The sequence below is a fragment of the Macrobrachium nipponense genome, chromosome 20 (assembly GCF_015104395.2).
Source record: "Macrobrachium nipponense isolate FS-2020 chromosome 20, ASM1510439v2, whole genome shotgun sequence".
Classification (NCBI taxonomy): Eukaryota; Metazoa; Arthropoda; class Malacostraca; order Decapoda; family Palaemonidae; genus Macrobrachium; species Macrobrachium nipponense.
This window is the reverse complement of record NC_061089.1, coordinates 12,450,908-12,476,197: the sequence shown is the minus strand read 5'-3', so window position 1 is coordinate 12,476,197 and position 25,290 is coordinate 12,450,908. Positions and strand designations below refer to the sequence as shown.

Sequence of the window (25,290 nt, the reverse complement as noted above, 5' to 3'; positions counted from 1 at the left end):
GGGGACAATATATTAGGTGTGGCACGAGGTAGTCAAGAAGCCTTGTTCCGGCTAAACTCGTGAAAATCCAAGTCCAAGTACTCCACTGATTCTGCCAAATTACGAGTGAGAAGTTAACCAAACTCGAGAATCTCACGTGAGACATAATAGTATATATGTAGCTGCTGAAAATGTGGAACGTTTTCCTCAAAAGATTATCTGGAGTCACACCTGTCAAAGGCACACTTTCCCTTCTCTTTAAGTGGATCCCGTTAACAATAACCATGATGTTTAATATTGCTTAGATACTAACATCTCACGTTATTTAGTCAGATAAATTTAAATATCTGTCAATCCTTCCGTCCACATCAGCCTTAACAAACAGTACATGCTTAACTATATCGGTCTCTCTAACATGATATTTCATTGGCAATACTGCAATCCAAAATAGCAGTAAAAGAGGGAAGAATCAGAACACTTGGCAATTCTTTCATAACAAGTAGTAGTAATATTGGAAGTTAAGAACCATTCTTCTACTACCAAAAACATGGTGTACATCTTTATGTACCTCATATTTGCATTACTAAAATCATATTAATATTCCGTAATGCCTCTTAACCTATAATACAAATAATTTGAAAACCTGCATTTTTTTATAATCAACAGCTCATAATGGTGTGAACAATACTGCAGAAACAACTAAAAGAGAACTAAAGATTCTAACACGAAACTGGGCAGAAGTGACACATGTAGATACGCCCTGAACATAAGGAAAATAACCTAGAACCAACCACTCGTTCGGGTTACAAAAATGATTCCGACAAAATTCAGCGGAGATTTGGAAACGTGAAGTAGAAACCTATCTAAAAAGAAAAGATAAAACTGAACGCTGCTTACCTTTTGCACAACAAAAAGTTCGTATACGGCACAGATGGCAATCACAGTGATGCCCTGCTCCTTGCAAAGCATGGCAGTAGTTGCCAAAATCATAGAAAGCACTAATAGACGCCAGTCAGTGGCCACTCTGACACCTCGAGGACCACGAACTTGCTTGGCTGTGGCTCCTGAGTAGGACACAAGAGCCCCAAGGAAGAAAAGGGATGATAGGGTCTCCGCTCGACCTACCACGCCAGTCACCTGCAAGAAAAGAAGAGAAAAGGACAGGAATATTAGTATCACCTTATACTCGAAATAATCACATTACACAGACCTCATGCTTTTTCATTTTCTACATTCATATACAAATGACTGCCCGGAAAATCATAAATATATTATATAATTATATATATATATATATATATATATATATATATATATATATATATATATATAATATATAGATATATATTAATATATAATATCTATATATTATATATATATAATAATATAATATATATATTATATAATATATATAATATATAATATATATATATACTGAGCATGTATCCTTTGATTTTCACTGTTCATTAAAGTCATGGTTCCCAGGAAAAGATCTTTATAAATAGTGAGGCTAGTTTGTTAGATTAGGGAAGAGTAAATGGCAGATGTCAGAGCTTCCTGGTGGCTGTTTGGAGAGAAGAGAAGGGTGGCAGCTGGAGATAAATCTGATCATTGTTTGATTGAAGCAAAATTTACAAGCTGGTTGAGGAAGCTGCAGAGGTAACCGAACAAAAGAATTTTATAATAGGGATGAGATCATATATAGAGCGCTGTGTAAAAAGATGGCTAAGGTTAAAGACGCTCAATGGGAAGGAGTGTATGAAGAGTGGTCAGCTGGGAGCTTTGAGGTTTAAGAGGGTGGAAAAGGCAATGTAAATGGTTGGTGATGGGATGAGGAAACGAGAAGTTCAGTTTTAAAAGTAGCCAATTTAGCTGCAAGTGCCAGACAGAATGGAATGGAATACACCGATTTAAGATTTATAAATGTAAATATAGAGACACTGAAAAGAATGCAGCCCTGAATCACTCGAGGCTTTTTTCGAATCCGAAGACCAAAGAGAAGTACTATGGCTGAAAGATGCAAAATGGCATCGGCCAACATGAATTAACTTAAGAATGCCTGTGGAAGTTTTTTATGAGTACAATTCACAGGCTAAAGAATAGTAAGACACCACATGTGGCAGCATTGGGGTGAAAATGTGACTGAGTAGTTGACCTGGATGTGTATGGTATACTTAGACACGAAGAGGTCTCTGAACGGGTGAATGAGAGAATAATTGTTCCTCTGTGTGAAGGCAATGAAAAAAGAATACCGTAGGAACTGTAAGGGCATAATATGAACTAGCATACCAAGGGATGGTTGCACCTCTTGATTTCTCTCTCTCTCAACAGCCACATCCTATTAGCACAAACAGGCTTACTGGCTATAATATAAATAAACATATATATATATATATATATATATATATATATATATATATGTGTGTGTGTGTGTGTGTGGTGTGTTTGTATACATGTGCGTTTGCGTGTGTTTGTACATATATAACCCAAATGACAACGAATAAAGGTAGTACTTTTCTGGAATCATCGTGAGTTATAAGTTTGTAAGAAGACTGCAATGGACAAACGCACATAATTCCTGTTATTACCGCTTAGAAAGAGGCTCTCATTGAACTGAAGGTTCTTTACCCTCCCATAAAATAGTTAAGTTTTGAAATCAACATAGCATTCAGTAAGGGTCTGGGAAGCAAGAAGCAATTAACGTGGTTGCTTGAGAAATGTAAATTGCTACTATGCACTGGGTGCAACATGTGTTGACACGCAACACTGTATTTGCCCTTAAATACAGAGGATTACACATAGGCCTACTCATGGACATATAAAGCAGGGTGGTATTCAAAATTTCGAATTCTTCTTCCTCGCAAAACTGAAACTAAATGAGAGAGAGAGAGAGAGAGAGAGAAAATCCTAGCGTATGCTCTCACCGACTGGATAATGTCGTAACCGAATCCTTTTGGGAGCACACCTGGGCCCAGAGCCTGCTGAGAATTTATGGTTAATGAAGTACACGGATGCATATTTTATTATACATCGGGGAGAGCACAAATTTATCTTCACCAATCCGTGTTACGTTCAATTCAAGTCATAGACATCGACGACAAACAGCGCCATGAATTACAGATAACACAATGAATTAGGTATTAGATATGAAAACTGATACTGCTCGAAATACTACGTGCATCCTACATGCACACATGCAAATATCGGTTTCAAAATCACTAGCACGTAACACATTTGTTCCCAGTTTACTTTAGAATTTGTTCATCTGTTCCTGCTTTAATTCATCATTTCTGAAACGAATAGCAAGTAACAAATTTTGAAGAAAGATTTTTTGCAACCCATACGATTCTGCAAATAGGTCAGCAAGAAATAAATAAGGGGGAGACCTGTACAATTCACGAGCATCCTTCGCATGTTGACATGCAAGCAGTAAAAAGAAAATATAACTGTTTACAAATCTCCCGAAATGTAGTTATGTATCTATTACCTAATATGTTTTCTGTCAATTAAACGATACTCAAACGCAAATAAAAATGAGTCAACACCGATATTTTGAAAATATACGGAGAAAGCCTGTCCAAGTTTTATTTGAAAATATATTGAAAAAACCTGTCCAGGAATAATTTCCAAAAAGGTGACATATATACATGTAGTAATATAAAATTCATTCTGGCGTCTTTCTGAAACATCTGAGCTGAAAGAAATTCTCTCTCTCTCTCTCTCTCTCTCTCTCTCTCTCTCTCTCTCCTCTCTTATATATATATATATATATATCTATATATATATATATATATATATATATATATATATATATACACACACACACACACACACATACGTACATATATATTACATAAAGAATTCTCTGCAACAACACAAAAATCCTGAATAAAAGAGAGGCAGTCCACTCGACCAAACTTTCACAATTTCTAGCACTCGCCTAGCAAAGAATAAAACCTCTTAATTATTCAAGAGAAAATCATCCACTCGCGTCTACTTCCAAAAACTAGAGTAAAATGAGTAAAAATACCCGAGAGTGCTGATGCACTCAAAGTCACTCTTCATTTACCTGAGAGAGAGAGAGAGATGAGAGAAAAAGAAGAGAGGACGAGAGAGCAGAGAGAGAGAGAGAGAGAGAGAGAGAGAGAGAGAGATTATGAGCTCATGCCCCTCATATTGAGTCTCGTGTATTTATTTTTGAACCGAAGTACTACAGGAACTACCCAATCAAAAAAAAGTTAGTGAAAGATGAATCAACCAGATATCTTTAGGAGATAATGCTGGTATGAAGAGGAAACGACTATAACTTCGAGTAATCTTGTCAAAAGGATAAAGATCTCTGGAAGCAGCTGACATTCAAACAGGAGACGAATATTTTAAAAACAAGAAAAACTACCTGAAAAATGCACATCTCTGTAGATGTAGAAAGTCTAATAAATAATTTGGCGTTTTCCGGCATCAAATGATTATTCATTTCTTAAATGCGGTCGATTCATTCACCGCAATTAGCGTAAGACACTCAGACTCATAGAGCAGGAGAGCAGAGCAAGCTTAACTTCTTTTGTTAAAGACTCTTGTAGCCCTTCGATCTATCAACTCTTTGTATTTGGAATAAACAGTAACATCTTACGAAGATCCCATCCAGGGTCTCGTCAGGTTCACCTCAGAGAAGCAAAATGTGTTATTTGGGTGTAATATACACTTCTTCGAGTATCACAATTAGATTTAAGAATACCTTAGCTGCTCGATGCAGAATGATGGCCTCCATGGTTCCCTGAAAAGTATTCAAGGAAAAACGATTGCATTGTTGAAGGTCCTGCAAATCCTTTTCAAACAAGAACATTTATATTAAGCATAAGTCATCCCTCCTTTACATAGGGTGAAGGTGCACTCACTCAATCAGGTAATGACATCAGGGTCGATTTACATTATATCATAAGGTTCATTAACTGTTAAGGTTATACCGTAACTCTTTGGCCTTTTCCTTGCCCTCGTGAGTTACATTGAACATCATGTGGGGGTAATGCAGATACTACTGGCAATTCTGTAACGGAAACTTCCACTGCTTTCTTCATTCACTGTTGAGACCGCATTCCTTCTTTTCTGGATGTGGGCCTCTATAACGTGGTAGTGGTATCCGCTTTTGGCTAGGAGTTCAAAGATATTCTTATATTTTTATACAGGTACATCATCTCCAATATCTGAGCATCTTTCAACATTCACAGGCTAAGTGAATACAGACGAACAAACCTTGTTATCATCATCTGTCTAATGGCTGATGTTACAGTACTCATTTCTTTACCCATCTAAGATAAATGGTACAAAAAAGAGACTCCTTCTCCACAATATTGAGGAATAGTACGCAAAGGGAGTACCCATTCCTACAACACCCAAGTGTCGGTAGAATTTCTTCTACAGGAACTAAAAGATGACATAGTAGTTCGGGGAAAGGTAGAAACCTAGTGTCAAATCTATCGACCAAATAAGTATCATTATGAAAATCTCATTCATTGGCATTTTGATAAGCAAATATTAACCAGCTGTTATTACTGCTATCGGTGTTGTTATTTCCACTGATATCACGTCATAACTACCAATACTGTAAATATTTTATTATTATACGTAACGCACTGGGTCAACCTTACCATTATCATCATCATTTATTATTATATCATTAATACTATTGGTTATCTTTTCAAGAAGACTAACTTCTGATGCAACAAGTCACCATTCCTGAGGCAATTTCTTGAAAAAAACTAGTCATCTTAATATGTATATCCAGTCTCCACAAAGTTTATAAATAGTCTTGAGATATGCTTACAATCTGTGTGTGTGTGTGTTAGTTTCTCAAGAACACGTGAGTAGTATCACATAATACTTGGTTTATGTATTCAATACAACACATTTACGAATGCATCTACCTTTTTTGGAAAATTTTCTGGTGATTCACGATAGCTAGAAATTCCAAATGGGTGCAACTGCCTTTTTGTTAAGCAGATTCAGATGAGTCTCATTTCACGGATTACCAATTTTACCTTATATTCTTAGGCTGTGATTTCACTTATACAAGCTTTTCTGTAACTCATATTTCTTTTTAATAACTCTGTTGCTATTGGAGCCATAGGCTTGTAGTATCCTGTTCTTCATAATGGAGTTGCAGCTTCAATAATAATAATAATAATAAGGTAACCTAAATCAGAAGAGTAACTAACTGGCAATAATTTCATTGCCAGTTGCCACCACGAGAATTATTTTGTGGATAGATGTTGCTAACCCATCCTCAAGGACACATAAACGAGCAAGGGTGACAATGCCCCATTTCCATCATTGTTGGAGAAAATTTAGATGCAGTGTAATCTAAAATCTTTATAATAAAAGTTATTAGTTTCAGTCATTTATATATACATTTCATTTCATATATTATTATATATATTATATATATATATATATATATATATATATATATATATTATTATATACTATATATCTATTATATATGTGTGTGTGTAAGTGTGTGTATATATGCACGTATGTGTAGTATACATACGTGTTTATATATATATATATATATATATATATATATTATATATATATATATGCAAAACTAGGTAATATGTCGTAACTCTTAATCAAATGGGGATATAATCCGCAATGATTTAAAACCTATGTGCGGTTATATAAAGTACACGTATTTCTTTTTACAGTAAATTAAAGCTTTCGACCATCAGCTTTGGTCTTCTTTAGTGAACAGGACCAGGAAACTTTATTTACTATACAAAGAAATATATATTTTATATAACTACATATTAATTTAACATAATCGTGGATTATATCCCCATATATATGCATATATACATACATAAATATATACATATATAATATATAATATATTATTTATCATTATATGTATTCATAACTAAATAAATATATGAATAAAACATAAAACACACACACACACACACACACACACACACACACACACACATATATATATATATATATATATATATATATATATATATATATATATATATATATTATTCTCTATCGCAAGATATCCTTACCACAGTATGCATAACGCAAAAGGTAAGAAAAATATAGTGTGTGTATATAAAGCACACTTGCCAAAGACTGCCGTACATAACTGCGTGACGTTGCTAACAAATGTCTACTTTCTGGAAATATGCTTCAATACTTACCGCTTCTGTATGAATAGGATGGACAGCAAATAGCAACGACGCAACAAAGCTTGATAACTCCGGCAAGAACATACTGCACATTCTGAAAAAGGACAACAATTATTGAGTAATTTCTTTTATAAGATAAATAGTTCTGTACCGTTAATTCAAATGTTTGTATGTACGTGAACAGATGGTTATAATACTGATACCCAATTCATATTAATTTGCTTTGTTCTTCTCTTTTTCACATAAGCCCATCATATTCTGTGCTAACAAAAGCAAATAATAATAATAATAATAATAATAATAATAATAATAATAATAATAATAATAATAATAATAATGATAGTTTTAAGCATCAATGGGTAAGTATCAAGACCTGAAAATAGAACTAATAAGAAGGATATGGGCTATCCCAGTAGAAATTGTACCCATAATCATAAGAACACTAGGCACGATCCCAAGATCCATGAAAAGGAACCTAAAAAAACTTGAGGAGGATGTAGCTCCAGGACTCATGCAGAAGAGTGCGCTATTAGAAACAGCGCACATAGTAAGAAAAGTGATGGATGAACTCCTAAGGAGGCAGGATGCAACCCGGAACCCCACACTATAAGTACCACCCAGTCGAATTGGAGGACTGAGAGAGACCGCCGGCCCCCCACAAAAAAAATAATAATATTAATAATCTGAGATCACTTCAGATCCGTTCAAACAATATTGATATATTTTCCCTTGTATTTTCAAAGACATCGAGTAAGCAAATTCTATCACATATTCGCCAGAAATCTATTCTTCCATATTTTTTTTATAAGAATATCAAGATAACTTCTAGACAGGGACGGAAATTTATTTCCTGAGCCGTGCTCATCGAAGTCTGCTCGAGGTACATAACAAAACTGGCAAGAAGTCCTTTTCATTCACTGGTTCTGTTGGACAGTTTTTTTTTTTTTTTTCTTTTTCTTTTTCTGGGGTGAAATGACTGCAGTAGTGTAAGAGGGCTTTGGCCCTTTCGTTCACCATGCCAATCAGATATCGCGGGTTCGCGTCTCCCCCAGGACGACGAAAAATCGCTAGCGCTGTATCATGATTAGTTTCTACTGCAGTGTGGGGTCTGCCGTGGGAGGTTGAAACCGACATTCTTTGGAAGCTTGAATTTCAAGTCATTCCATGTGATTAGGTTTCATCCACTGAAATAAATAATAATGCCAATTTCGACTCTCTCTCTCTCTCTCTCATCTCTCATCTCTCTCTCTCTCTCTCTCTCTCTCTCTCTCTCTCTCTCTCATAAAAATTTAGTTATTCGAGATCAAAGTACGAAACTCCTGAAGAATGGGAAGAACAAAGTTATACATTTGTCAAGCAATCAATAATTATACATTTACAAAGCACTCAGTGATGAGAAAATTATTTCAGCGGTCGAATTTTACATTTAGGATTTTTTCATGGCTAGTGAGTGGTCTGTTTACCAAAGCATTTTATACCATATCTTCCCCATCTGAACACACGCCTGATTAAACCCAATAAAATACATTCAGATGCAACATAGTGAAGATTACATATGTTCAAAAACTTTCAAGTCGTAACAACGCAAACATGGTGCACTGAGAGAGAGAGAGAGAGAGAGAGAGAGAGAGAGAGAGAGAGAGAGAGAGAGATATTACTATCACTAATTACCAATAATCCATACACTTATGAATCCGGCTTATCATTCAGCTGTATACAGAACGGACTCCTGCGGTATTTGTATGTCAAGGCCCTTCCTTTCCCTATCTATCCAGAACTCATACCATTTAACAGTATAATTTTCCACTGACATATCTCATAACCTTGCTGTCTAAGCTCATTTTCCCCCATCAGTTCTCCTGAAGTCAACTTTACACCCTATGCCACATTTCTCGTCTTACAGTTCTTATTAGGCTATACATACCAAGCAAAACAATTCACCTAAATAGCTTCAATCTTTTTTTCCACTCAACATCCATGCTTGAATTCCATAAAGGAGAAATGGCTCAACAATCCATTTGCACATAGCAACTTTGGCATCCACAGAACCTCCTGGTCTCTTCCCAGCTTCTGGCCGTACCCTACAAACTACCTTGCTTCCCCCCCTTGTGAAATCTCTTCTCTCATCGTCTATTAATTAAACTTACTCTTGAATGGTTGTACGATCAGCCTTATCTTCCTTGTTTCCATTTACCTTCATCAGCATAGTCTTTCTCTCATTAACTCTCACCTTTCTCCACTTTCAAGCTCTTTCACTAGTTTTCCCAGCTTCTCTTCACTCTCCCTGATCAGTACTGTGTTAGGCAAAACTGCCATTCCCTTTCCCTTCATGGCCCCATGGCCCATTTTCTTATGTCACAACCATGTACCTACCTCTACAAGTCCTTTCTCTGGCTACTGGCACCACCTACCTCATACAAGATAGTCTTGGTTTTTTTACAATTTCTTAGTAAAGATGATTAAATGTAAGGGAATCTTTTTTTTTATTTCTATCAGAAACCAGCATATGTCTCTCTCTATCTCTCTCAGCTTTGTCTCCTTTCTTCAAAACCAATGAAAAGAGAACCAGACAGAGTGAGCCACTCACTGATAGTTATAATATTTTAGCCTTTTCGCCTGGTTTCCTCTGAATTTCTAAGTGAAAGAGGACCTACTCATTTTCTAAGACACTTCCCTTATCAGTCAAAACTTTCGTACTTCCTTCTTCGTCCCTTGCTGTCTACCTCAATTGTTACCAAGTTTTGAAGTCCCATCAAATTCCTCAAAGGTTGTGTGCTTTGCTTTTAAAAAGACATAATCAGTTTCAGCTAACGCTATGGGGTGGGAAACTTTGCGAAATCCAACCAAGAGCTGTGAGATATCTCATTTTTAGTGATAATCATATACATACGTACCTTCTTTGCCTACCGACAGATCTTTCCAGCGGTCTTCTTCTGTGACAAGGACTTTCATATACTCAATAGTCCGGAGGCTATATCTACACTCCTAAAACTATTTTTTTTATAACAAGACAACCATACAATTAATAAACATTCTGCACCCAATACCAGCCATCTTTAAATTGAACCAGGCCAAGTGGGTAACGTTTGCAATTAGCTGTTAGAAGGTAAATCTCATACACCTCCTTTACAAGTGGCGTTCTTCAAATTTTGTACAAAAGGGGAGAGAGAGCGAAGATAGAGAGATCCGAGAGAGACGAAGAGCGAGGGAGACGAGGAACCTACTGGATGCGAAGTAAAGACGAGAGAGAGAGAGAGAGAGAGAGAGAGAAACACACACACACACAGGATGTTGGTGTCTGACATCACAGGATTATAATGCAGTACTTTCTCAAGCCTTCACAAATCTAACCTATCCTAATATCGCACAGTTTCACTGAGCCACTGCACGACATCCTTCAGATACTATCTCTGTAGGATTTAGCTATCAAAACAGCCTATGTGTCAATGAACATATTTCGGTAAACAGCAAGGAATTATAATTTCACATCACTCATATGAAAGTGGTAGTTAGTAGGTTTTACAGACCTAATTACACAGCCTTATTGTTAAAAAAATGTCGAAGTCCTTGTCATTATAGTATTTTACTTGAAATAAAATAAAATTGTGAATAGTTGAATAATTTATTTACCATTCAAAAATCATGGCCATTTTTGACCTAACAAACGAATGAACATACATTACACCAGAAAACTCGAGTTTAATAACACGAAATTTTTCTCATACCTCAATAAGAAAAACAAACAAACGTTAGGCTGCTGCAATAACCCACACCACATTAATTTATGATTACATTCAAGTGCCAATAAATAATGCATGGTGCTAGAAGTAACGACTTGTTTGTCTGCACTGAGACCAACTTCCTTGGCAAACGATACCTTAGAATTTTGGGGACTGACGAACTTTCATACCATCAATCTAAATAAGGTATCACTGGAAAAAATCGACCGATCGTGAAGAATATGAGTGCACAGACGGAGAATGATGAAAAGCAATCGCGGATACTCTACGAACAAAGTGTGAATGAAGTGAATCAAACGAAACTAAATTCTACGCCTTCAACTATTATTACTGTAGCTGTTGTTACTTCTGTTAAACCCGCCTCCCCTATCATTGCGCTCTTTATTACTCTTCAAGGCCATGGATTGAAACAAAGTTGTTTATTATTATTATTATTATTGGAAGAAGGTTTAAACATTTTCTGTTGAATATTTAAGGTTTCTCCCAATATGAATATTGGCCAATTATTAAGATGTATCGCCAGAGCCAGAGAAGGGAGTGATAAGAAAAATAGAAGAGATAATATATAAGACTAATTCGCTGAATTCTGCCATTTTAGTCATCAGAATTTATTATTATTATTATTATTATTATTATTATTATTATTATTATTATTATTATTATTAATGGAAGAAAACTACGATATAAATTATTAAAAATCGATACTTAAGTTCAACCTGTAACTTAATCCTGTGCTTGGATGAACTTTCCGACTACTGATTTTTATTCAGTCAAAATGGAGAAATAATAAGAACTGGCAACACCTCATATTTATTCAGTAACATTAGAAAAACACATTAAAATGTGTCAAATCATCCCCATACAAAAGTAACATGAACATAAACGTGATCACAACAAACTTCGAGCTATAAGATTCTCACATCCGGATATATTTGTTTGTTTGTTTGCATGGTGTTTTTACGTTGCATGGAACCAGTGGTTATTCAGCAACGGGACCAACGGCTTTACGTGACTTCCGAACCACGTCGAGAGTGATACCCCGGATAAATGAAAGGACAAACAGATATTGAAATGTCAAAAGTTATCGGATCGAACATAAAGCCCAGCCATAAACATTCTGGGTCAGCTATAAACACTCAATAATGGGAATACTACACTTCAGTTCGAGCAGAGATCATTATTATCATTTTCCAATAACATTCGTCATCGAAAAACAGGAAGACTACATTCAAGATGCATTTCAATTATATTTCATTTGATTATAGTTTCTATCCTATTACTCTGGATACATATTTAAGAAAATTTGAACCAACCTAGCAGTCTTCAGTGAGGGTAGCCATGATTCTGTTGAACGATTTGATTTTTTCCAATAAACTCAAATCAAAATAAGTCGAATTCTAACTGCCTGCAGTGGAAATGAATGCCACACGATCAATCACAACGGTGAGATTCAATAAATTACAATTGCACTCAAGCAAATAAATAGTCATTACCAAACAATCATAATTTAACTCAGTAACGAAGACGTTATGAAGCGATACCTCAACCTATAAAAACGCCATGATCCTGACTGATATTCCTTGATGTTCTGTGATCATTATTTTGCAAAATGCAAGAGCGTCTTGCGTATGCGTAAGACTACTCGGAGAGAGAGAGAGAGAGAGAGAGAGCATCCATCTTGAGCATTGGTGTGAGACGTGGAAGCTTCTCTCTGTCCCTGTCTCTGTCTCTGTCTCTCTCTCTCTCTCTCCGCTCCCGAGGCCCGACCGACTCGACCGATCAACCCGAGGAAGGGTCGAGGGGATGGATTGATAAGACAGGGCGGGAGGGAGGGAGGGGGGGGGGGGGGGGGGGTGGGGGGGGGGGCGGATGGGTGGGTGGCGTTGTTGAAGAACATGGGTAATGGGCGTAAGGGCGTGGCGTGGTTGGGTGCTTGTTACCACGTGGCGCCTCCAGCCCCATCACTCATTCCTCTCGCCTTTGCTATTGGCTGCCATTGTCAGCTCTCAGGCCAATCGTGGAAGGCCAAGACAACCCACTTGCGGGTTGAGCTACGCTGCCATTTGCAAAATTGCGCACGTCCCTCACATCCATCAACATTATTAATAAATAATATACTATATACCTTCTGAACAACAACAGCAATAACAATAACTTTATTCCCTGCCTCACTTCTCTCCCAAAGGAATGCGTAACATTCCTCCTGGGTATCAGCTCTGTTCTTCTGGGTACTTTCGATTCAATTGCACAGTTTCTCTTTCACTTATAATAAGCAGTAAACAGTAATTTCCATCATGGGTGTCAACCAATCCAAAATATATTAGCACTGTTAAACCTTGAAATGATATATATTATAATGTATATATTACCATAAATATAACATATAATTGCATATATATACATATATACATACATAAATACATATTCAGAAACAACATCTTGAGATATTGCTTATAAAGCATTTTGTTTTTTTTCTGAGGGGGGGGAGAAAAAAAGCAAGAAAAAAGAGAGAGAGAGAGAGAGAGAAGGGAGAGATAGAGAGAGAGACTACTGATGATGTTGTCGGTAGATGGCAGCAGTGACTCCGGAGTGGAAGCTGGGAAGGAAAGCGGGGGCGTGGGGGGAGTTGGGGGGAGGGGAGAGCCCTCAGAGTTCGGGGGAGTCGGAGACCGACCTCTTGGTCCTCCCCCCCCCAACAGAGGCGGAGAAAAGAAAAAGGCCAAAGCCAGTGGGCGGCTGCTGAGTGAGAGCGAGCTTTTGCGTCGCTTCCCCAGGAGCGTCGTGCGGGAATATCGCAAGCGGACTGACTGACTGCAGCGGTCGCTTGTGACTGGAACGACGAAACTCCGGAGGGGAATATATTTCTTCTTACCATGACAAGATGGTGGCCGAACGGCCATCTTACAAGACACATGACGCTTGCAAAACTGGTTGACTGGGGCATGCTTCATGGCCAAGAGTTCAACGAAGGTTGAAAAGGGGGCTTTCGCGGGCGGGCGGTCGGCGGCGCTGTTTAGAAGCTACAGCTTCAACATCAACTTGCCGACCAAAGCTAATTGTCACGGAGAGGATTCGTATCAACAGCGTTCTCTCAAGAAAATGAAATGACCTCTCCTAAATCTGGCCAGATCCTCTTGCAACACTTGGGGGTCAAAATAAGTGGATACGTTGCTTCCCGTCATTTGTTCTTGCTATTCTACTCTGGCAAGGAACCCCACTCAAGAAACTCCATTACAGATGCAGGAGATTTTGGAAAACGAAAAAAAATCGCACAATCAAATTTAGCAGTCAAACTGGAATAAAACACACATGTAATGGAAACACCACGTACAAAAGTATATAGTGTATTTCATTAAACATACATGTGTCTGCATACGCTGCAGATTACAACACCCTGCCAAATTTTTGTTCTCTCCGAGTGACAAGGGAGCTTGAACATTCGGTAGAAACGGACCCGTAGTTTCAATCCTTCAAAAGGAATAACGAGACACCTGATTGTGCTTTACATGTACGCAGACTTCTGTAAGACCTCATAAATAAGATAAGTATCAAAGTTCATAAGGAAAATCAGATGAGGTGAGAACGAATACAACACACAAATACTCGACGTTCTGTTTCGCAAAAGCGAAATCGTACAATAAATGCATTCCTGCAAGATCACGAACAGATGTTGCAGCGATTAATATTTCATTCCAATCATCAAAAAATGTCAACATCCATCCAGCTGACTCGCTACCTAACTCAATATTTCTTAATGACTGTATGTGAATTCAATTGAATCGTAATCGTTCCATTTCCTATAGAAATTTTCATGTCCTAGTGAGTGAATAACACTCCATATGTAAATATGATAAAATATAAACAACTCAGTTGGCAAGGCTGTAGCAGCAAAACATGCATTATTAAATCAAACTGCACCACATATGAATATGATTTACAATACAAAGCATCAAGTTCATTTTCAAATTCCGTAGTGATACTTTGGTAATTTTCTTAAAGATACATATTTCACAGTTATCATCATATATGATATTAAAATAGCATTGTATATTCTATTACCACATGATCAATGGAAGCTTGGTTTTATGGTATAATTTATATATATATATATATATATATATATATAATATATATATATATATATAAAGTACTTAATGACATGAATTCTACAGATCTATTACATCATCTTACCTGAAAAAAATTAAGGACGGAAAGAGCTGTATTGCATTTAATTCAAAATTCAACATTCAACCAACAGTATATAGTATATATATATATGTGTGTGTGTGTGTGTGTGTGTGTGTGTGTACACTCACCAATTGTACAAGTGCTTTGAAATCTTCATTTATTTCTCGACGGCACGTGGGGTAGTCAGTTGGATATAAATCTGTACCTCAGCAGAACTAAGACATTATTAACTACTTGGTTTCACAGTTTCCTTGCTCCGTGATTTGTTGGCATAGCGGCTCCAAAACTGTTATAACACACCACCCTCGTAAAATATTAGCCAAAGTTGCCAGAAAACTAGATTGTCAGTAAGGATTTTCCATCTAGGGACGAAGCCATTAATGGTCACCTTTCTGATGCTTTGCTCCACCTTCAGTCACATACGGCTGTCCTGCTTGGACCTCTGCAAATTCCGGGAAACTTTATATTTTTTCTAGTCATTATGATTCACGCCATCAACAAAGATTCTCCTTTCTTCTGTCTGCCATGGGAAGCATTTTAAGCGGAATATCACATCTTTATTAACTTCTGTTCACCCTGAGCTAATGAAAGCTACCCGCTTGACAGCGCAGCGGCATTCCGTCTGTTTAGGTGCCCCGTTGCTGCGACTTCCAATACAGAAGTTTGACTTTGGTTTTAGTGTAAAAGTGAGGAAATTCCTTCTGGCTGATGCCCAATAGTCCAAGATGAGCTGTAATTACAGAGAACGTCATGAACTATTTCTTTAGGTTTTGCGACTAGCACAGCTGTTCTTTGAGATATTTTGTATGATAATCCTATCTCGTCGAAGATGACACATCTTATAAATATACTGGACTGGTTCCACACGAATGCTTAAAATATATATGCATGTATGTATATATACATATTTATAATATATAAAAACTATAGAAAGAACATATACCAATGTACCTAATGTAAACGTGTTCACGACACTGACCAAATAAATAAAAACTAATGTCGCAAAAATAAAATAATACTCATCATAAGAAAAGTGGTATACCAGTGAAGTGATGGTGATGCACTCTTCATAATACCCATATGAAAACTGGTATAATAGTAAACTGTTGTATACACTAGAAGTATGACTTGGAATCCGTTACAAAATACCTTCAACTTTTAATTAGAGTATCATAAGAACCAATGCTGATGTACCCGAATCTAAAAGTTATAAAAAAAAAACAATGTTCAAACTCTATGGGATGAAAGGAATAGTTTGTCTCACAATTTAGATGTTTTACCTATCTCACAAACGCACACACGCACAGATATATATACACACGTGTATATATATGTGTGTGTGTCACACACACACACACAATATATATATATATATATATAATATATATATATATATATATATATATATATATGTATAATATATATATATATATATATATATACATTATACATATTGTATATACTCGTATAATACTCTGTCACCAATAACGGTGATTAGCTTCCCCACTGACGTATCTTCAAGCCGACAGTTCGGATTATATTCTTACTTCTTTTACAAGCAAGAAAACGCTTACTTCCACAGCAGTCTGATTTTCTTTACAACACATGTTTTGTAGCCTTTTCACTGCATAGGATGGGACGAAAAACCTGCGGCCCTTAGGCAGATAGGGGATGAGAGCAGCCAAGTGTGAAACGGGACTAGACACCTAACAACAAATTCTAGCTGATAAAAACCCTTTATTGTATATGAAATCACTTAGATCCATTCATTTAAATTCTTTTTATTTTCTGTTTGTGAACATTTCTATAAAATATGAGATTCTATTGAGGCTAGAATAAGAAACGCATTTTAAGGATTGTACTGTACCCTGCTGCAACACATTGTTCCTATATGGATTTCTAGTTCATTTTTCCATATCACAAAATTATTTGAAGATACATAAAACATTTAAAGCACAATTCTTAATTAAATAGGCAACTGCTTTTGTGCCAGTATATATATATATGAAATGCATAGTTACGCCTTCATCCATAAGAAACTTCCATGGTTGCATGCCTGCTTTCAAGCATATGACTGGCAACAACGAAATAAATATCTTCCGTGTTCAAATACCAATTGGCTCTGTTATCTTTTCGGGAAAACATATTCTTATGTACACATACGTAGGAGGGCAAAAAACTCGAAGAAAAAAATGGGTTCACTCAATGTATGTATAATCTTGACTTGTGTATCGTCAAACAAATCAACAAACTTGTTTGTGTGAGCCATAGAATGGAGGGCGTTTTGTCTTACTTTGAACTCAACTCCAACTGAGGTTTTTTTTTTTGGTACTGGAAGGGAGGGGGTGGGGGTGGGTGGGGGGGGGGGGGGGCGCTTGTCCCAAGAGGTTTTGTCCTAGGCGGTTTTGTTCTATAGTGTTGCATCCTAAGGGCTTTTGTCTGGACCCCGAGAAAAGCAAGTCAACAACGGGGAAGGAAAAAGAGAAAGGATTTAACCTTCAAAGGAATCGGCCAGAGTCCATCTCTTGACGGATGTGAGACAATAGAAGTCAGGGGAAAGGGAAACAGGAAGAGAATTCCATAATGTAGATCCTGATGGAAAGCAACGTTCAGTACAAGGTATAATCCGAGGATTACTATATATTTTTTTTCTTTTTTTTATAGTTCGTAAAGTGGCACCATGAAGGTGCTACGGGACTGGTTCACATTGGTTACTTTTCACCAGACAAACTACGCAGATTTTTTGTAGATTTCTGAGGCAGTTTTAGTTTTCAGTAAAAGAAAACTACTGAGGTGGCTACTTGCCCGTCCGTCCGCACTTTTTCTGTCCACCCTCAGATCTTAAAAACTACTGAGGTCAGAAGGCTGCAGACAGGCCACCGCCGGGTCATACAGCATTATACACACACCACCGAAAGATAGATCTATTTTCGGTGGCCTGATTATATGATGTACAGAAAACTCGATTGCGCTGAAGATACTTCGGCGTATTTATTATTATTTTAAATGTTATGGAAATTCATCGAATATTGAAGCACTGGCGATACTCGTACCTAACAAATCGGCCGGTTTGGAAAATATTTCGAATTTCAGTGTTTTATAGGATTTAGGCTAGGGGCTAATAGCTGGGACCTATGAGGTCATTCAGAGCTGTAACTTTAATTTACAGAAAAAAGCTTGAATGGTGTAAGAAGAAACCTTAAAGTTGCATGCACTATGAAACAGTTGATGGAAAGAGAGGAAAGTCAGATGCAAGGAAGATAATATGAGTGGAGGTGCAGTAAAAGGAATGAATGAGGTTGCAGCTAGAGGCCGAAGGGACGCTGCAAAGAACCTTAAGTAATGTCTACTGTGCATCGCGTGAGGTGTACTGACGGCACTACCTCCTACGGGGTTAATGTGTCTCAACGTATATATCGTTAGAAATTAATTTCTAAAATAGTCTCGTAGCAAGAACTACAGATTTTTCAGCGGAATTCAAAATTGTCTAAATGCAAAATTTTCGAAATAGTTTACCTTTTTGAGCAGTTACCCAATCTGATCAGACTCACATCAAAGATTCTGTATTGGCTGTAAACAACCTCGAACTCTCACGTTTCCGTATCCGAATTCATTGCCCAGAGCAATAAAACAGTTCATTTAGCAACTATAAATATATCAGAATAATTTCAGTTAAATCCCAGTTTAAATAAAACAGTGCACATATTTACATCCTATGATCATAATTTCAACACAAATACTTATAACATCTTGAAGTCTCACAGAAAAAACCGCCAATATTTTAATATTTTGCAAATGATGCAGCAAGAACATATTGCAGCAGAAGAGCAGGAACAAAAGGGGATAAGCATTAAGTGTTACATACACACACACACACACACACATGTGTGTGTGTATATATGTAAATCGTGGTTACGGTAGTAGCTCTTTTCACTATCTTTTCAATGGCCCCTTATGCATCTCCTCTTTTGTTCATGCTCTTCTGCTGCAATGTGGTCTTGCTGCATCATATTAAAATACTGGCGACTGCTATAAGAAATTGTGTTGTAATCATATTCATAGGATGTAAATTTGTGTACTTTTTTAAGTTTTTACGTAACTGAAATTATTCAAATTTATCTATACTCGATAATTAACTGTTTTATTGTTCTATGACATTTACTGGTATCACAGCAAAACAGAAAGGGAGAAACGTTGTATTTCGACAATCAACGCTTCAACCCTCGTGCTTATGAAAAGTAGACTGGTCCTGAACCTTCATCAAAGGATAAGCGAGTTTCTCACATTTCCAACATGTATTTAAGGGAGTTTATCAATTCCCTAATTGTATTCAAGGGAGTTTACCACATTTCCTACATGTATTTAAGGGAACTTATCAAATTCCGTACTTGTATTTAGGGAGTTTATCATACTCCCTACTTGTATTTCCTATGTAAAGTCACCTCCCACTTTCCACAACCAGAGATGAAGTTATGTCAACCCAAATATATGATTTTTTTTAGAGTTAATCTTTGTTATAAGAGCTCGTAAATGTCTAGAATAATATATATATATATATATATATATATATATCTATATATATATATATATATTATATAATTAACACATACCATACATACATGTAGGAAATGTGGTAAAACTCCCTAAAAACAAGTAGGGAATATGATAAGCTCCCATAAATACGAGTAGGGAATGTTACAAACTCCCTTGAATACAATATACAATATAGTGTGTATATGTGTATGTGTATGTATATATATATACATATATATGTGTGTGCGTGTGTGTGTGATTGAATTCAAAAGAAACACATGCATTTTAAGTAGAAGTCAATACTAAATGCATATACCATTTTGCCCTGTGTCCTAGTTTCCGTCTTGAAATAAAATTCCAGTCTTAAGGGACCCTTCTCCGTCTTAGAACGCCGTTTATATAATTCTATAGTTGCATACTTGGAAATAGGATTTTATACTTGTATACAGTAGAATACACGATGGGCATAAATGCACTTTAATTCTTGGAAAACAAAGGGCCTACATGACTAACGTTTTTTTTCGTTTTCTGTCGAAAATAAAGTGCATTTACGCCCATCCTGTGTCCGCCTGTTTACAAGTATAAAATCATATTTCTTCTTTCCCACCGTTATCCCTACATTAAGGGGTCGGTTGCCTGATGCGCCTTATTCCTTACGTCAGGCATGGCTTATTGTTAGGCAAAGGGGTTTTTACGACCACATGCCCTTGCTATCATCACTCACAGTTATTGGCGGTGGGCCTCGCCTTTGACCAAAAAGTAAGACTGCAAGGCAGCAGTTTCAACAGTTCTAGGCAGTGGGCCTAGCCTTTTACTAAAAAGGAAGACTGCAAGGCAGAAGTTTCCAGTTATCGGCGGTGGGCCTAGCCTTTTACTAAAAAGTAAGACTGCAAGGCAGCAGTTGTCCTTTTAGCCGCCTTTTACGACACATAGGACCCCAACCACAGGAATTAAGTATAAAATCATATTTGTACGTATGCAACTATAAAATTATATTTACAGGTATAAAATTATATAAACGACGTTAGCTCTGATGAAGGCGGAGAGTGGTCCCATAAGACTGGAATTTTATTTCAAAACGGAAAATAGGACACAGGGCAAAATGGTATATCATTTCGTATTGACTTATACTCAAAATGCAGGTATTTTTTTCTTTTTTTTTATTCAACTTAATCTTGAATACGCTATTATCTGCGTTTCAAACGTCATGGGGAAACAGCAAGAAATCACTTTCGGAAAATATAAAATGTGAACGAATTTTTGGCACAAAGGATCAGGTGTATTTCTGTCCTTGGAGGGGCCTTCTTATTGCAGGTTTAAATATCTGAATTCAGTATTTAAAGCACGGGTTTTCAACCTCTCCCTCCCCACGTACCCTTTCGGGTATTTGTAATGTCAGTAATGTACCCCCTTCACTTTGTATAGTGGAAAACAAAACCAACTCAGAAAAAACTGTACAGAGGGGAAGTAAGCACATAACTCTCCTGACATAACCAATAATATTGCAAATATAAAGACTTCCATAAAAAAAACAAAAGACAAACTTTGATAATTATTTACCTCTGGCTATGCAGTATATTTTCAAGGTTATGTCACTGAGCTGCAAGAATAAAATACATTATTATTATTACATCAGCTGCAAAGGTAGTTAGTGAAATGGCTGAAACTGTTTTCATTAACTATCCTGGTTGGCTGAGGAGCAGATTTTGCTAAAGCACACTGAAGGTCGGCATCTAACATTCATTCGAGGGGCATGGGAAGCGCGTACCCGGTGACAGACCCTTGGGTACGCGTACCCCAGGTTGAAAACCTCTGACTTAAAGCAACTCATTTCTACCAAATTAAGATTAATAATGTCTTAGAATCTGAATGGTTCCTCGGGATACACATACAATACAAAGCCCTAATTACGGATATTTTACTTATTTACAAGAAAAACGATGATGCCAGGAAGAGTTCCTGTCGAATTTTAGTTTTCTACAAAATAAAACTACCGTGCCAGCTTTGTCAGTCCGTCCGTCCGCACTTTTTCTGCCCGCCCTCAGATCTAAAAAAACTACCGAAGCCAGAGGGTTGCAAATTGGTATTTTGATCATCCACCCTCCAATCATCAAACATACCACATTGCAACCCTCTAGCCTCAGTAGTTTTTACTTTATTTAAGGTTAAAGGCAGCCATGGATCGTGCATCTGGCAGCGCTTTCCGGAGGTTTGAGTCGCACCCTCACTCTACCGTATCTAGCGAGCAACTGAAGTGGCGTTCGTAGTTCGTACTTCGTAGAGCCTGATGGTTTTATACAGCAGAGTATGTTGTACAAAGAACTCGATTCTTCAGCGCATTTCTTACTTGTTGCTAGTCGCATACAAAGTTCAGTTCCCATACAAATGATGTCAATAAACAAAGCACACAACAAGGGATCAGGGATACACGAAAATGGATATTCCTTAAACGACTGTTACCTAAAAAAATAAACTTTTACCAAATTCTTTTTCTGTCACTGATAAAAGACCAAAGTAAATACAGTGTCGTCCAAATCCATTTATATTCTTTCTTTACAAGATATATCACGTCAACTATTTGAAATGGGCTCTCTGTATCTGTTCTAGGAGGCATTTGTCATTCGCAAAAGTTCAGCTTCCTTCTGAATGAAATACGCATTGCTTGGTAGCTTTTTTTTTTTCTTCGTCCTTTTAATCTTGCCGTTACCAAAGTGCCAAAAGTTTACCTCCGTGAAGTTTTTTGTAACAATTACTACATTAATTCACTCCTTTGATATTGCCAAGCGATAAGATCAATAGAAAGACAGTCATGAATTAAAATGACCAAATGAGCGTTGAAATCATGCATCGTTACCTACAATACTACGCCTACTTGTGCAGGTCACGCATACTTTCATGTAAAGCTCTTAAGACACCAGCAGCTATAGCTGAAACTATGGATTCCTTTTTCATGTGATAAACATTTATGATAATGTAACAAAAAATTAAATAAGAATTAAGCTTCGACTATCGAGTAGTATTTTGACTAGCATCAAATGTGCTTTCATTTGCAAAAATCAGAGCTCAGGCGACTAAGCTATGTGTTAAGTCTTTTTTTCCCTCTTGCTTGGTAGTCGCATGCGTCTATTTGGTGCTTGCTTACTGTATGCTTTCAAGCAGAGGCTCTCTCAGATTTTAGTATATATGAAATTGCCAAGCTATTTTTAAGTGATAAATATGAGTGAAAACGTGACTGACAAAGAAATGATTTGAACTCGCATATCAGACGCGATTATATCAAAGGAAAAAGATTTTTTTTACTCTATCTATATCAAAGGAATATTTTTTTTTTTACTCTATCTCAGAACTTGTGCTACATATGTCGCAAACTGCTTTTCACCTTAAGTGTAATGTCACAGAAAGCTTTCTTGACATCAATTCTGATGAAACTGTAATTCAAGTTTTAATTGATATACAGTCTATAAAGTAAAATGGAACTGACTATTCATAAGACCTTTAAACTTCAGACCACAACCAGGATTTGAATTCTAGTCTAATATGCTCTTGAGTTGTAAGAATAGTACGACTGAAAAAACGACTAAGGAAAATTCATTCTCTGAATATATATATATATATATATATATATATATATAATATATATATATATATACTAGTAGATGAATTAGACATAATGACAGATTTACTCCGACGTTTCGCAATACATTATTGCATCCTCAAGGAATTCTACAGTAGATATGATAAAATAATTTTTCAGAACTTTAAAAAAATGATAAAATTAAAAAGTCTAGACTTTGCTATGGCAAGACAGCTCCTCTCTTCCTTTATTTATTTATTCATTTATTTATTATTATTACTATTATCATTATTATTATTTAAATTAAAACCTTGTCAATAAACCTTGCTCAAGTGTAGATAAATATTCAATTTTATTCTTTTTTTTTTTTTTAATGTAACTTGCGTTTTAACGTAACTTTTGTGTGCTTTAAGTATGGTTTCCTGTTAAGTTGACTCACAGATAACTTTTATTTTTAATTTTATAATTTTCTAAAAGCTTTTAAAAATTGTTTTATGTATATCTTTTGTAAAATTCCTTAAGGACGCAATAATGTATCGTGAAACGTCGGAATAAACGTCATACTGTCAAATTCCTCTGTGTTCCTGCCTGCCTTCATCTCCTTTGTGTGACTCTGCCGAGTGGTCTCTGCTGATTTTGATATATATATATATATATCTATATATATATATATATATATATATATATATATATATATATATATATATCTATATATATCGAGCTACAATGTCCTATATCTAATTACGCTCTATCATCAGATATATATATACATATATGCTTCACCGAATGGGAATTTTTTCTCGATATAGATACCTGGACCAGGGCGCGAACCTATATCGAGAAAAAATCCCATCGGTTAAGCATATATGAAAATATATATTCCGAGGTAGAGCGAATAGATATTAGGGACCCATTGTAAGCTCGCTATTATGGTATATTGAATTATCACGGAAATGTGATATGACTTAATAATAATGATACTCAGTATATATATAATTAATAATAATATAGTTATTCTAATAATATATATTCTATATATTAATATATATCTATTATAGTATATATATCTATAGTATATATAGATATTATAATCTATATAGATAATATATATATTAATTATAATATATCAAATATAATATCTATATATATTATTTATAATATACTATACTCTAATATATATATTCTATATATAGATCTAATTAATATAGTATATAGTATAGATATATATATATAATTTTATATATATATATTTAATATATATTATAATTATACCAATTATCACATCACCGTGATTCATATAAATTATTCGAGCTACAAATGTCCTTTAATATCTAATTCACTCTACCTCGGAATTAATATATTTTTGTATATGTAAACCGAAGGGGAATTTTTTAGTGGATAGTAATTTCGTCCTCTCGTGGGTTCGAACCCCTGCCCAGCGGACAGAGAAGAAATCAGGACGTCAGTGACGTTATCGATTCGGCTAACAAGTGAGGTTCGAACCCATGAGAGGACGAAATCATTATAAACTAAAAATTTCCCCCTTTGGCTTACATATATGAAAATATGAAAAATTATTAGTTCTGAGGTAGAGTGAATTACATATTAAAGATATTAAAGGACATTTGTAGCTCGAATTATATATATATATATATATATATATATATATATATATATATATATATATATATATATGGGTGTGTGTGTGTGTGTGTGTGTGTGTGTGTATATATACACATACACATATACATCCCGTTGTTAATTTAATCATAAACTTCAGAATAAGATGAGCCACCTATAAAACTGTCATTTATATTCTAAAACTGAAATACATCCCCTCTATTTCACAAATGCTTCTTCTGCCCGTGTTTCAAAAGCCGTCTGTTCCATCAAACCTTCCTTTTGACAAGCACTTTCTCTAGTTTAAATCTTCCAAAAATGCTGAACTATTTATACTTCTACAGCATATCCATTACAATCAAAACACCAATATCTATTTCTTTTCCACCTGTTGTCAACCTTTTAACTCACGTATCTTTCCATTTCTCTAACTTTCAACCTTTTTTTTTCTCCAAATATGTCCAACAAG

At 35.9% G+C, this 25,290-nt stretch overlaps 1 protein-coding gene across 1 annotated transcript in view; it reads right to left on the bottom strand.

The window, feature by feature from the left end:
- Window positions 1-25,290, bottom strand: part of LOC135219716 (protein O-mannosyl-transferase Tmtc3-like) — a 533,724-nt gene that overhangs the window by 98,878 nt on the left and 409,556 nt on the right. The window contains exons 4-5 of the mRNA XM_064256711.1: window positions 7,179-7,260; window positions 877-1,116 (exon numbers count right to left, since the gene is read on the bottom strand). Of these exons, the coding sequence (XP_064112781.1) occupies window positions 877-1,116; window positions 7,179-7,260 (322 nt within the window). The remainder of the gene's footprint in view (window positions 1-876; window positions 1,117-7,178; window positions 7,261-25,290) is intronic.